Source organism: Cygnus olor, chromosome 3, assembly GCF_009769625.2.
Source record: "Cygnus olor isolate bCygOlo1 chromosome 3, bCygOlo1.pri.v2, whole genome shotgun sequence".
NCBI lineage: Eukaryota > Metazoa > Chordata > Aves > Anseriformes > Anatidae > Cygnus > Cygnus olor.
The window spans coordinates 70,522,583-70,534,760 of NC_049171.1; the positions used below are offsets into that span (position 1 = coordinate 70,522,583).

Genomic DNA, 12,178 nt, shown 5'->3' on the forward strand with positions numbered 1-12,178 from the left:
GAAACTGATAGCCATTTACAGGGAGGGACATGTGGCTATAGGGACAGACAATTACAGTATCAAGAAACATCACCACACTCAGAGATCTGACTTATTGAAGGAAAACTGGAATATAAATCCCAAGTTTCAATAGGAGAAGAAAAACATTGAAAATCAGTCTGGAGGCCGTTCCTGTTGGCATTAAGCATATTTCAGTTCTTTCAAGCCTTTTTTTAGGAAGGACCTGAACACACATTTTAGTTAGCTGGGTGTTTGCAAAGCTCCAGCGAATTCTACCTTTTCCTTCTTGGTTTCCTCAGTGGCTCCCAGTTCTGTGCCTGTCAGCACATTGTCCTTAGAAGCTTTGCAACAGACTCTGTTAGGAGATAAAATATCCTCCCAAACCCTAAACTGACCTTTTGTACTTCTTTGTGCCCGTGTATGGAGAGGTGTGTTGTCCTTCCTCATAAGCAAGCCTAGTATACCCCTACCCCTGTGCTGGTTTAGGTGAGGAACATAGCAGTAACTGTGCAGGAGGTTTAGATCAGAGATTGACGTTTTGCTTTGTAAAATAGCTGGTTGCTTGACCTGAGACAAAAGAGCAAAATTCATAGTAACTAGGTTTTGAGTTTTCAGTTGAGAAGAGTACCTTAAAACTTTGTGTTGGCTTTTTGTCTCCATTCCACTCACTGAGGCTCAACAGAGGCACAGAAATGCTTACAAAAAATTATGCATCAAAGAATTTGATAAAAAGCTCAGGAACGCTCTATTGTTTTATTAAAGTGACAATGCTGAGGGGGAAGCTATTTTCTCAAGAAGAAGAAATATTTTCTTATATTGTGAACTGTATTCTAAATTTACTATATTTAGATATTTTTAAGCACAGTTTTTTTTTGTTGTTTTGTGTTGTTTTGTTTTGTGTTTTTTTTCTTGTTTGTTTGTTTGTTTGTTTCGGGAAAGTAAAAGAACAGCGAGGACTCCATGGCACATTGAGTTGCATATTTGGGTTATTTATGTCTCCATTCACTTTTTTTCCAACCCCTTTTCTGGTAACAAAATAAACTGTACTGAAGTAGCATAAAGGAAAAATTAATTACAGCATCAATTCTGTATGGTATTACCTCCATCCTTATCCTTTCCATCTCCAGGACATATGAAAACAGTTCTTATGCAAACTGAATCAAAACCAATTCTCGAGTGACTCAGAGAAACCTACAGATCCTTAAGAGATGGAAATTAACCGAATTTTAATTCTGTCAGGAAACTCACTGGTTCTTCATTATTTTGATAAGTTTTTTTAAATTGTGACAAAAAAAATCTAAGCTCATGTCTAGCCCCATGGTGCTTCTTTAAAGATTAAGAAGCAATAAGATAATAAAGATTGCAAACATTCTGACAGCTGCTCAGAGGGAGATGATGTTTGAAGTTCTCTCTCCCCCTCTGCTGCAGCTTGGTTGTTTTTATTCTTTAACAAGGAGAATAACAGGCTCAACAGATGTGGATGTAAACTCGTGTTCACCTTCAGTTGACCTCTACAACTTTTCACACCAACACTGGTTTTGGGAACATGGACAAGTTTACACTGCTGATGATTAAGAGACTTGTTCACAATTCTGAATATTAAATAGAGCACAGGCATAGTATGAAGGGTGCTTTTGGATGACAATCATGAGGACTGTAACAAAACACTACCTTACAAACTAATGTTCAAACCCCAGCTTTCACACACAGATCCCAGTGGTCTCAGACAAGTACATGTGATTTACAACCACTCAGACACAGATTTCTGCTCCCCTTTCCCAAAAGGCTATGGTTATACTTCAGTTTGGAGAGTAATGCAGAGCATCTGCTCATAGGGGTTTGTGACCCCTGTCGTATGGAGAGAGATGGGAGAAGATGGAATTGGAACTTGGTTACTCTGCCACTGCCTGAGCCACCCCAGTGGTAGAGGGGGTTGTGTACAGGGCTGCCTTTAGAGCAGGAGAGAAAATGAGAAGCAACATGTCAATATCCATCCAAGATTTATATCTAAAGGATCATTTCTACCTTTTCTGCTACATGTGAGATGAAAAAACTTTACATACCTTACTATTCAGCAAACTATGGTCAACCAAGAGAGGATGGCAAAGAGAGGGACATAAAATACGCATAGATCTGTACCTGCAGTCAATCACTTACTTTGGATTTCCAGCCCCTGGTTTCTTTCTCCGGAATATGTTGAGGAAAGTGTTGGACTTGCAAGGTGCCTTGCCATCCCCGACATGCATACGCACCACATCTGAGGTGGTGAAGGCACTGCGGACATTCCTCTCGGGCTTGGCTATGATGATGTACATCTTAGGAGTGAACATGCACCCCAGGGCCACTGTCACACTCAGGCTCACTGCGAAACAAGTGGTGATGATCTTGTAGTTGCTCCCAAAATAGATAGGCACAAAGGCCAGCCAGATGATACAAGTGGTGTACATGGTGAATGCAATGTACTTGGCCTCATTGAAATTGGCAGGCACATTGCGAGTCTTGAAGGCATAGTATGTGCAGCTCATGATGAGGAGTCCATTGTAGCCCACAGGAGCCACAACTCCTAGGTTGCTGGTGTTGCAGATAAGGTAAACTTCCTTAATACTGGGGTAGGAGAGGATGGGCATCGGGGGCTCCAGGATGATCAGCGTGACCACCAGTGTCAGCTGCACACTGATCAAAATGGAGGCAATGACCACTTGGGCCCACGCACTCATGAAACGTGGCTTGCGGGTACAGATCTTCTTTTTGCTGCCTGCCAGGATGCGTGCAATGCGGTTGGTTTTGGTCACAAGGGCAGAATAACACATGGCAGAGGAGAGACCCACCAGAAGGCGCTGGAGGTAGCAGGATGTCGTGGTGGGTTTAGCTATAAGGGTGAAAGGGCAGACGTAACCCAGAAAGATGCCAGCAAGGATTATGTAGCAGAGCTCCCGGCTGGAGGATTTGACAACAGGGGTGTCCCTGTAGAGCACAAAGATAAGGGTGACAAACATGGTGACCAGGATCCCCAGGCAGGAAAAGACCACAGCCACAATAGACTCTATATTGCTCCACTGGAGGTACTTTACAGGGATGGGTTCACAGCCTGCAGTGTATAGAAAAGAAACAGAGTGTTAGAAAAGTATCTGCTTGAAGAAAGAACATTTTTTTCCTGGCTACCAATATAATCTAAATATTAGCTTATGCCTATGTGCCATGGATTATTAAAACCATTTTACAAATGACTGAACTGCAGCATGGAAAGCTTTAGATTAAATATGTTCAAAAACATAGCCATCAATTTTGGGTGACCCAAACATTTGCTTATGATGCTACAAAGGGAAATGAGATTTAGAAAATATCTTCTAATTCATGTTGGAAAGACTGCTGACAAGCCCAGCACATCAAAGGCACAACCCAACACCATCACTTCATTTCAGCATGGATGGGATTATTTCAAATCACAATGGCAGCTTTTTAACCTCCTCAGACTAATTTATTTTAATCTGCATCAAAACAAGAATAAAAACCCACTACATTTTTCTGAGGGTGATTTTATAAAGAAAACAGAGTATTTGGATATCTGTTACAGGCAGAAAAATCATAAATCCAAAGTCATAACGGAACTGCAACATGGATACCGTACCTTCTCATTATATTTCTGCTTTTTTTTTTTTTCCTTAACATTACCTTATTTTCACTTTTTCAAACCCTCTGCTCCTTGTTTTTCATCTACACTCCTTTCATCAGCTCCACTAAATAATGTAATTCATTTCTTATGGAAAAGTCAAACCCACAAAACCTCTCTGCCTTTAGAAAATAAATGGACAAGGACTCCTTCACGACTAGTACAGATGTGTGAGTATAGGTATCGGTTTAAATGGTGTTTAACTGTCAGAGCTCTCTTCCACACCTCTCACCCCACAGAGGAGTCTGTGCTGGAGATATAATATCATCAGTAAATATTATATAGCAAATAAAATCCTTTATGTTAACGGGATGTTAAAGTTGGGAAGCTGAGCTACTCAGAACTTTCATTCTGGCATTTCCTGATTTCTGTTCTTGACTTAGCAGTGTTAACATGCTTTTTACGTGTTTATGGGTATTTTCTGAGGTTTAAAATAAAACCGGAATGAACAAGAGATCAGTACCTCCATGAGCCATTGGCAGAGCTGGGGCTGTCAGGCCACCAAACTAAAGGTGGTGGTAGTTGCCTTGCAAGAGAAACATTTTTTAACTTGGTTTCATTGCTGAATCTTAGCAAGTGTCCCGATATTGTGATGAGCAAAAGTCATGCTCAGCCTTTTCCTCTTCAATATGGAGTATATCTTCAGAAATCATCCTGTATGAGCTAAGAGCTTCTGAGGCCCAGAATTCTGCTCAGTCTAAATGTATCTTCCACATGTTGAAAAAAAATTACCAACTAATACTTATACCAAAATGTAAAGTCCTCCCTTCTAAATACAGAATAAGTAAGCAGAGGTATGGATCAGGGCTGAGCAAACAGAGTTTTGCTGTAACCTCATTGTGAGAAAGAAAAAAGTGTGTTTTTTTATGAAATAAAAAAAAAAAAAAAAAAAAAAAAAAAAAAAAAAAAGAGTAAGCCTGAGGCAAAGTCCTGACATGGAAAATTTCTGCACGAACTTTTAATGTCTTCCAATGTCATATGAACTGAAAGAACGCCTTATAATTCTGTACTCATTTTATCTAAGAGTGCCAGGCTGACTTAATTACAGGTAATGCTATCACCTGTAACATCAAAAACAACAGGAATGATAGTGTGTGCATCTGGATATCTTATTTTATAAAGGAAAGGGATTCTCTTTTGCTCAAAAAGATCTGTTCAAGACTCAGATGGGTGAGGAAAAACTGTTCTTCCAATCAGTATTTTTCTGGTGAAATGTAATTAAGGAAAAGCTTTTTATTAGAAGTAGGAGCCTCTGGCCATTAGCTGCAGCAGCCCTGAGCAGGAATTAGCTATTATTTTCATTTAATAGTGGACTAACAGTCAGAAGCTGCTGTTCTTTGATTAATACATGCAGAGCTCTTTTCTTGAACCAGAAGACAGTCTGTGGTTGCTGGGAGGCTTAAGTTTTAATGTGTGCTTTAAGCTTAGCAACATAAGCCATACTCATATTATTCTACCTTAACATGTTTGGAGACTTAGCCCTGATTCAGCATGTAGGTAAGTCTATTGATTGCTTTAAGCTTATCCTGTGCAAGGTTTTAGAAACATGTTTTGTTATATCAGTGCAATTCCTGTGCATTGTCAAGCCCCAAGAGCCACATATGCTACAAACATTGCAAAAAACAGCCTGCACTGCTTATATCAGCAAACAGTTGTTGGTTGTCAGCATCTGTGAAGGTGGGTCATTTCCCAGCTGGGAGACAGCAGGCTCAGGAAGCTTGTCAAGACAGGGGGAGGATACTCAGGAAACAGTGTACTTACAAATTGCATACATGAAATAAATAATAATAATAATAGTAATGATGATTTTAAAAGAGAGAGAATCAGTGGCAAAAACTTAACAGTTACAAGTTTCTAGTAAAAAGCTGTTTGTTAGTTTTCATCTTCTATTGTCCCTGCACTTTAACCATGAATCATTTCCCAGAGCAGAAGGCTAATCAATTTTTCTTTTTTAAATTTTATTTTTAAATTATGTTCATACTGCAAGGCCAATAAGACACTCCAAGATATTTTCTGAGGTCATTAACACATCCCAGGTAGCTGATGGCCCCAAACCTTTGTAACTCGTTTCATAATAGCTCTATAAAACTTCCTCTCTTATCTTGTTTTATTGCTTGTTTAAGATGGAGAAAAGTGGGTTTACTAGCTTGACATTCATTGCTCTTATACAATTTCTGTTACTATAAAAGATCTCTCTTCTTTGCACAAGACCTTAAGATACTAGTTTTAGTGACAATTTGTCAGGTCAGTCTAAATGTACAGTTTACATCATTTATGGAGAGAAATTTCTTTGTGCCTGCTGACTCCACTTCGCTGAATGCATATTTAGCGGATGTAATCTAAAAAATATTTTATATTTAAAACTAAAATTTAAATCTCTGCAAAGAATTGCTGAGCAGCAGAGACTGATTTCAAATGGAGAAAATGAACGTCTTGAAAAGCATGTCTTAGGAAATGGGTTAGTATGCAATCCATGTTTCTTAAAAGGACTAAGGATTTTAAAACCTCCATCTGTGATGGAAAATACGACTAAAACTGCATACATGTTTAGCATTTATGATTTAAGGTAAAGGGAAAAACAATCTGGAATGTGAGATGTTAACGTCTGTGTCTAGATGCTACAGTGACTGGCAGGGTATGAATACAACACAAAAAACCAAATTATAAAAACATATTTGATGGGGGAAATGCTGGCAAGGAAAGAGATTTTCATACTAAATAGTACCAACAGTGACTCCAGCAAAGCCCAAAAGTCAGAGTTTGTGTAGCTCAATTTCCCTTTCTGTAACCCTGATATAAGAGTTAAAAAAGAATCTTTCTCCTCGATTAGAAGGAATGAAGAATCTGTGCAGAAACAGACTGCCATTTTGATGTTCTCTAGGAAATCAGTCGAAGGCTATGCTGTCATTTGACTGATGCCACTGTGATTTTAGAACAGCAGCAGCCCGGTCTCCTTGCTGAGAAAAAACACAAATCAGCAGGTCACTTACTGATTTCATTAAAAGTTAATAGATTGCAACATGCCCCTGAGATTTCTTCCAGCACTCATGCTTTCTTCAACTCCTTTCGGCAGTGCCTGTCATTTTGACATGCCCCCTTTCGAGCTATTTTGGGCAGCTGGTAGCACTGAACCATATTTGCTCAAGTGCACATTGATCTCTCACTATGTTCTTGTTCTGCCTTATTGATTGAAAAGAAGTCCTAGTTTTCTTCCCTGAACAGTAGATACAAACAATTCTGTGAACCTCCAAGAATGTGGTTCTCTGTGGATACCTGCTTTAAAATTAGCAGACGTTGGTATCTCAGAAGGTGGGGGTTGAATCTGAGCTTTTCCAGTGATCAGGACATTTATAAAGGATGCTGTAGATTTTCTAGTGTCTAGAAAAACATGTTTTTCCACAACTGGGGCCCTTGTAGAAGGTGTTTTTTAAAAACTCCTCTTCCTTCAACCCATTTACATGAAACTTAAAGGAACTGAATGATCATTGAGATCTCTGTATCCTGATAAATATGTTTGAACTAGGTTTTGTTGCACACCACAGAAAAAGAGGGAAGGAGACTGTTGGGGTCAGAGGTATGGGGTACAGACACACATCTGGGAACTTGGATAGCTTATTTTCCATTCAAAAAACAAAACAAAATGAAACAAAACAAAAAAATAGGTCAAATTTTCCATTTTGTTGTGATTAATAATACACTTTTTAGCTGGAAAAGTGGCCAGCTTTCCCTCCCAAAAGAAAACCCCTGAAAATTCACTTGGCTTCAGTGACTAGCTATGTGTTTGGTGCTGCCGGAACATCCAGTTGCCACCCAGTTATATTGAAGGACAATGATGTGATAAGTTGTACAGTTGATCTTCAGCTAGGTAGTGAAATCGTTTCTCTGACTATACTCTGATGAATACTGGCAGCAAAATTTTGCAGATGCAGCATGAGGCAAGGTCTTTCATAGTGATACAAAGCAAACCCCAAGGTCAAGGTGGTGCTTCTCAATGCATTATGTGTATTTTCTTGAGGTAATAGTTACTGTAAAGCCCGGAACAGGTGTGAGCAGTTGACCTTGGTAGGTAGAAAAGATCAGAAGGATGCCGTAGCATACGACTCATTCAAAGCATATTCACAGGGGAGACAAATTCTAATTTTCCCTTTCCAAATTTTCCCTTTCTTCTGCCAGCCTTTTTTAAGATTTTGTTGATGTTCCTTTTGCTGGTGGATGTAGAGAGAATGATCTTTATAAAAAAGGAAATTCTGATAGTTACTGCAAGCCTAGAAATCCCAAATAAATTATTACAAATTGCAAGATAGAACAAGAGGAAAGAGTATCATGTCAAACTGACAAAGATGCACCGAGCTCTTGTGATATTCACTGCTAAAATTGCAGCAAATGCTGCTAAGTTCATTGGTAGTTTTAACAGCTTTATTAATGCTTTTGTTAACTAAAGTGGAGGAACAGACAGAATATGTCATTTCTTCTTGATACAAATTTCACTGTCTTTATTGTCATGTGTGCTTAAATATGTCCCTTTACTATCTTTGCATGCTATCACCTTACTCTCCACCACATGCCATTCTCATTGTGCCCTGTCAAATGGGAATGCATTGGGAGGGACACATCCCTACCTGTCAGTTCAGCATTCGGCCACCAGCCAAGCTCACAGGCTTTACAAGTGAATTCATCCTGAACAAATTCATTCTCCTTGCAAGCAGTGCAAATCCAGCAGCAGCTCACTTCTCCTTTCCTGATCACCTGTAATGCAAAACATATCCTCAGCGATGAGCCTCTATAAGAGAACACAGAAGCCCCCACAGCAAACAGGTCCCGCCTGCATTGTTTAAATGACAGGATTCCTGCATGTGGGACATTGCAAACAAATAGAAAATGTGTCCTGGATTTATATCTAACCCTTTGTATTAAAAATTGTCCTTACAAGTTCAAGGATAATCTCTTAGGACAATTTCATTTTTTATTTATGTATTTTTTTTCCTGAGTTAAAAGTGCAAAACCATTTTCCCTTTTGGTGCAGTGTCACAGTAAGAGTTACATTTTCAATCAAACTTGAGAAGAGGTTTAGTCTGAGAGATGACTCAGGTTAGGACAAAGTCTTTCAGCTCACACTTAGTATCTGTTGAATCTGTTGTAGTAAAAAGCAGTAAATAAAGTCAAATATTAGAATGAAGACTGATTCATGCATTTACATATATATTTTATAATATTGTTTAATATATTTTATATATTATGTATATATTATATATATATATACAAGCACAAGCACATAATTTCTAATTTACAATGAAAATTGTAAATTAGGCTCTGTCTCTGTTTGTCAGAAAGGAAGAATCCAGCCTTCTCTCCGGAATCTTCCTATCCATCTATATGCAGAGCTAAGAAAAATACAAAATGTTTGTTTCATTGAATGATATATATATATTTTTTTTTTGGTTAGCATTTCCTCTGGCATTCTGTGGAAAGAGTCCAATAGACTTCAATGGGAGATGAAGCTGGCATTTTGTATGCATGTTGTTTACATATACACACATACACAAACTGCACAATCTCAAAAACAGAGAAAAGATATTTTGGAGGGCAGTAAATACCAGTACTGTTTCCCCTCCAAGACTGCTGGAGTATGTCACTAAGCCTTTGCCAAATCATCAATCATCTATGGCTCATAGTAGCAATATATGATTTTAAAGCTGCAGATATGTTTATTAAATGAAATTAGAAAGGAGAATCTTTTTTTAAGGTGATATTCCTGAATCGGCTTCTTGCTATTTTAAACTTAACTGCATCCATAGCATTTTGATAGTGGTAGAACATGTCTTTATGTCATCCAGATGTGGCAGGTGGCAAAGTACTTGTAGCTTGATACAAGTGCTACTGTTTGGTAAACAAAGAGTGATTTCATTTGTTTTTCCATACCTCCTGTTGTGAACACGAGATATAAATGTGATTTTTAATTATTTTTTTTTTCTCACAGGTGCTATTTTTGGAACAAAATACTGGATTCCCATGGGTTACATTATTTTAAGGCCCCTGAGTGAATCCCAGCCACTGACCAGTGTAGGCAATGACTAAGTGAAAATCTTGTTCTTTCTCACATAAGGTGAAATTTAATTCAAATCTTGTCATACTGGAAGATTCTGCATCAATGGCAATTTTAGAAAACATGGGCCTTTGTATGGGATTTTAAGAATAAAATGTTGATCTAGGAGTCTTTCTATAATTTTGGCTTTCCTGCAGAAAAGAAAGTTCTAAGTAACACCCTCTGTTTCCCTTGGCTTGAAAGAAGATTGTTCGGATTTAGTGAAAAAGCACTGCCTGGTTATTCACATTTATATGGAACAAAGGATCTGATGCAAACCTTAATTTGCCCCTTCAAGCAAGGCTCGCTGCACACTGATCGGACCATCCCACTCTTGTTCATCTGAATCCTGTAGTCGTCAATGTTGAGCACACCTTCGTGCCAAGTTCCGATGAGGACATAGTCATAGCGGTTGGGCTCTATGTACTGCAGGTTCATGATGTCGTACCTGAAAGGGAAAAAATAGAAAGCTAGTCACTGCCCTGCAATATGAAGGATAAAAACTTACTATGGACTAGAGTTTCATGGAATCATCAAATACTGTAAGATCTGCAGTAAATAACAGCGCTGATTGTCACGTAATTTCTGATTGACTGCCCCATTTACATAAAACTGTGGGTAAAAAGTTGTGTGTCCAGGAAGAACTGTATACCAAAGAAAGCAAGCTCTGCTAAAGATTCACCTGTACTGTTGCACTGTTGGGATGGTGTGTTGTCCAGCCATTTTTCAGAACCTTTAACATACACTTGGTGCCCACATATAGGTTGGTTGCAGTATTGCTGCTGCTGAGAACCCTGAAGTAATCATCCAGTAGAAATATTTGAACTAACTAAACTGGTATGCCATAAGTTAACTGTAAGCACTAGTTCACTATTTTCCTCACCTAACTCAGTGAAACTGTCAGGAAAAGTTAGCAGCCCAGGAACAATATTTACTTCCTTGCCCTAGGCATACAACACAGATCTTCCCAGGACTAATATAAAAGAACCATAAAACACTGTTACAAAAGCATTCAATTTCCGTACTTCCATCATTGCCCTCCATGTGATGTACCTGATGTGTGCACATCCCTTACTGCTGTTTGTCTCCTTCTTTTACTTACAGAATGTGACTTGTGCAAAGCAGTAATTAACTGTGGTAATTTCATAATAGGAAAAAAGCAAGAATGGGAGAATGAATAGTGGAGAGAGGAAAAAAAAAAAAAAACACAGAAGAGGATGGACCTACAGGCTGGCCTCTTCAGACAAGAAGGTAGGTAACAGGTATGTGTGGGAGGGCTTTAGAAAAAGAGGGTTGCAAACCAGAAATCAGTATTGGTGCTGAAAATCACAAAGCGTCTTCTGTTTTACAAGCCTGGTTAGTTACTACCTTGTTTTTCTCCACTGGATTGTCTCAGTCTCTGGACAAAAATTCTTTAGCTTATAATGAGTGTTGCTAATCTGTATGCACATTAGGAATAAAAGGTAAGAAAAACATGAGCTGTAAATAAAACCAGGATGCTTGTTTGTGGGCAAAGTGGGAGAAATATCCAATTCTTTTTTTTCCCTTATTGAGGTTCAAACACGCAAAATTTCAACTCTGCAGTTCACGGAGGAAAGGTGCTCAAACTACTCTCTAGATGCCTAGTTTTGGTACTTGAATCTTTGAGATCTCTCTAGTGAAAGATAATTTAATGAAGTGCTTACTTACAACTGTATTTAGATCTCAGTCTTGCCAACGTGCATGCTCAGACGATGTCAGTGCCACTGCATGGCTCCACTGAACCATGTAGGAAAAGGGAGTCCTGCCATTGACTTCAATGGAGCTCCAAGCAGGTGCTTAAAAAGCAGCTCTACAGCTCCATGGTTAGCAACTGGGTCTTAACTGAGGAGTTGCTATGGAAAGGGGTAAATTTCAAAGTCACTAGAAAACAATTCCTTCTCTTTTCACATCTCTTACAAAGGAATAACATAAAAAGTCATTTTTTTTTTCAGCATTATGAAGAGTCAGCATAGCAAGAAGCAGTAACAGCAGGGCACTTTATAATGTAGATTCAACAAACAGGAGTAAAATTGAGCAGGGTTGTACATGCTTCTTGCTAGCAAGCAGAACCTACTTGTTTTTTAGTGTGATGTTGAATTAGACCAATACAAAATCAGTTAAAATGGGCTGGAAAATGAATTCAGGAAGGGGAATAAAAGATTACTAAAACTTCATATTCCCTTAATAGAATTTTCTAGCCTACACAGATTGTTTTAATTTTTGCAAAAATATATTATAAGGCACAAAGGGGCATTCATTTAATATCATTCAAGAGCTGGCAAATTCAGGGATATGATTTTATTTTAGGTAGGAAGCCATTCTTATGTTTTCCTATAACACTGTTCCCTTTTCTATCAGTTAACCGTCAAAGAATAAAGTATGCACACTAAAAGATCTTACACAGT

The 12,178-nt window shown here is 38.5% G+C and overlaps 1 protein-coding gene across 4 annotated transcripts in view; it reads right to left on the reverse strand.

Moving 5' to 3' along the window:
- The window catches only part of GRM1 (glutamate metabotropic receptor 1), a 181,290-nt gene that overhangs the window by 25,689 nt on the left and 143,423 nt on the right, over window positions 1–12,178 (reverse strand). For all 4 annotated transcript variants that reach the window (XM_040553072.1, XM_040553073.1, XM_040553074.1 and 1 more), the window contains exons 5-7: window positions 10,032–10,200; window positions 8,290–8,416; window positions 2,158–3,088 (exon numbers count right to left, since the gene is read on the reverse strand). In XM_040553072.1, the coding sequence (XP_040409006.1) occupies window positions 2,158–3,088; window positions 8,290–8,416; window positions 10,032–10,200 (1,227 nt within the window). The remainder of the gene's footprint in view (window positions 1–2,157; window positions 3,089–8,289; window positions 8,417–10,031; window positions 10,201–12,178) is intronic.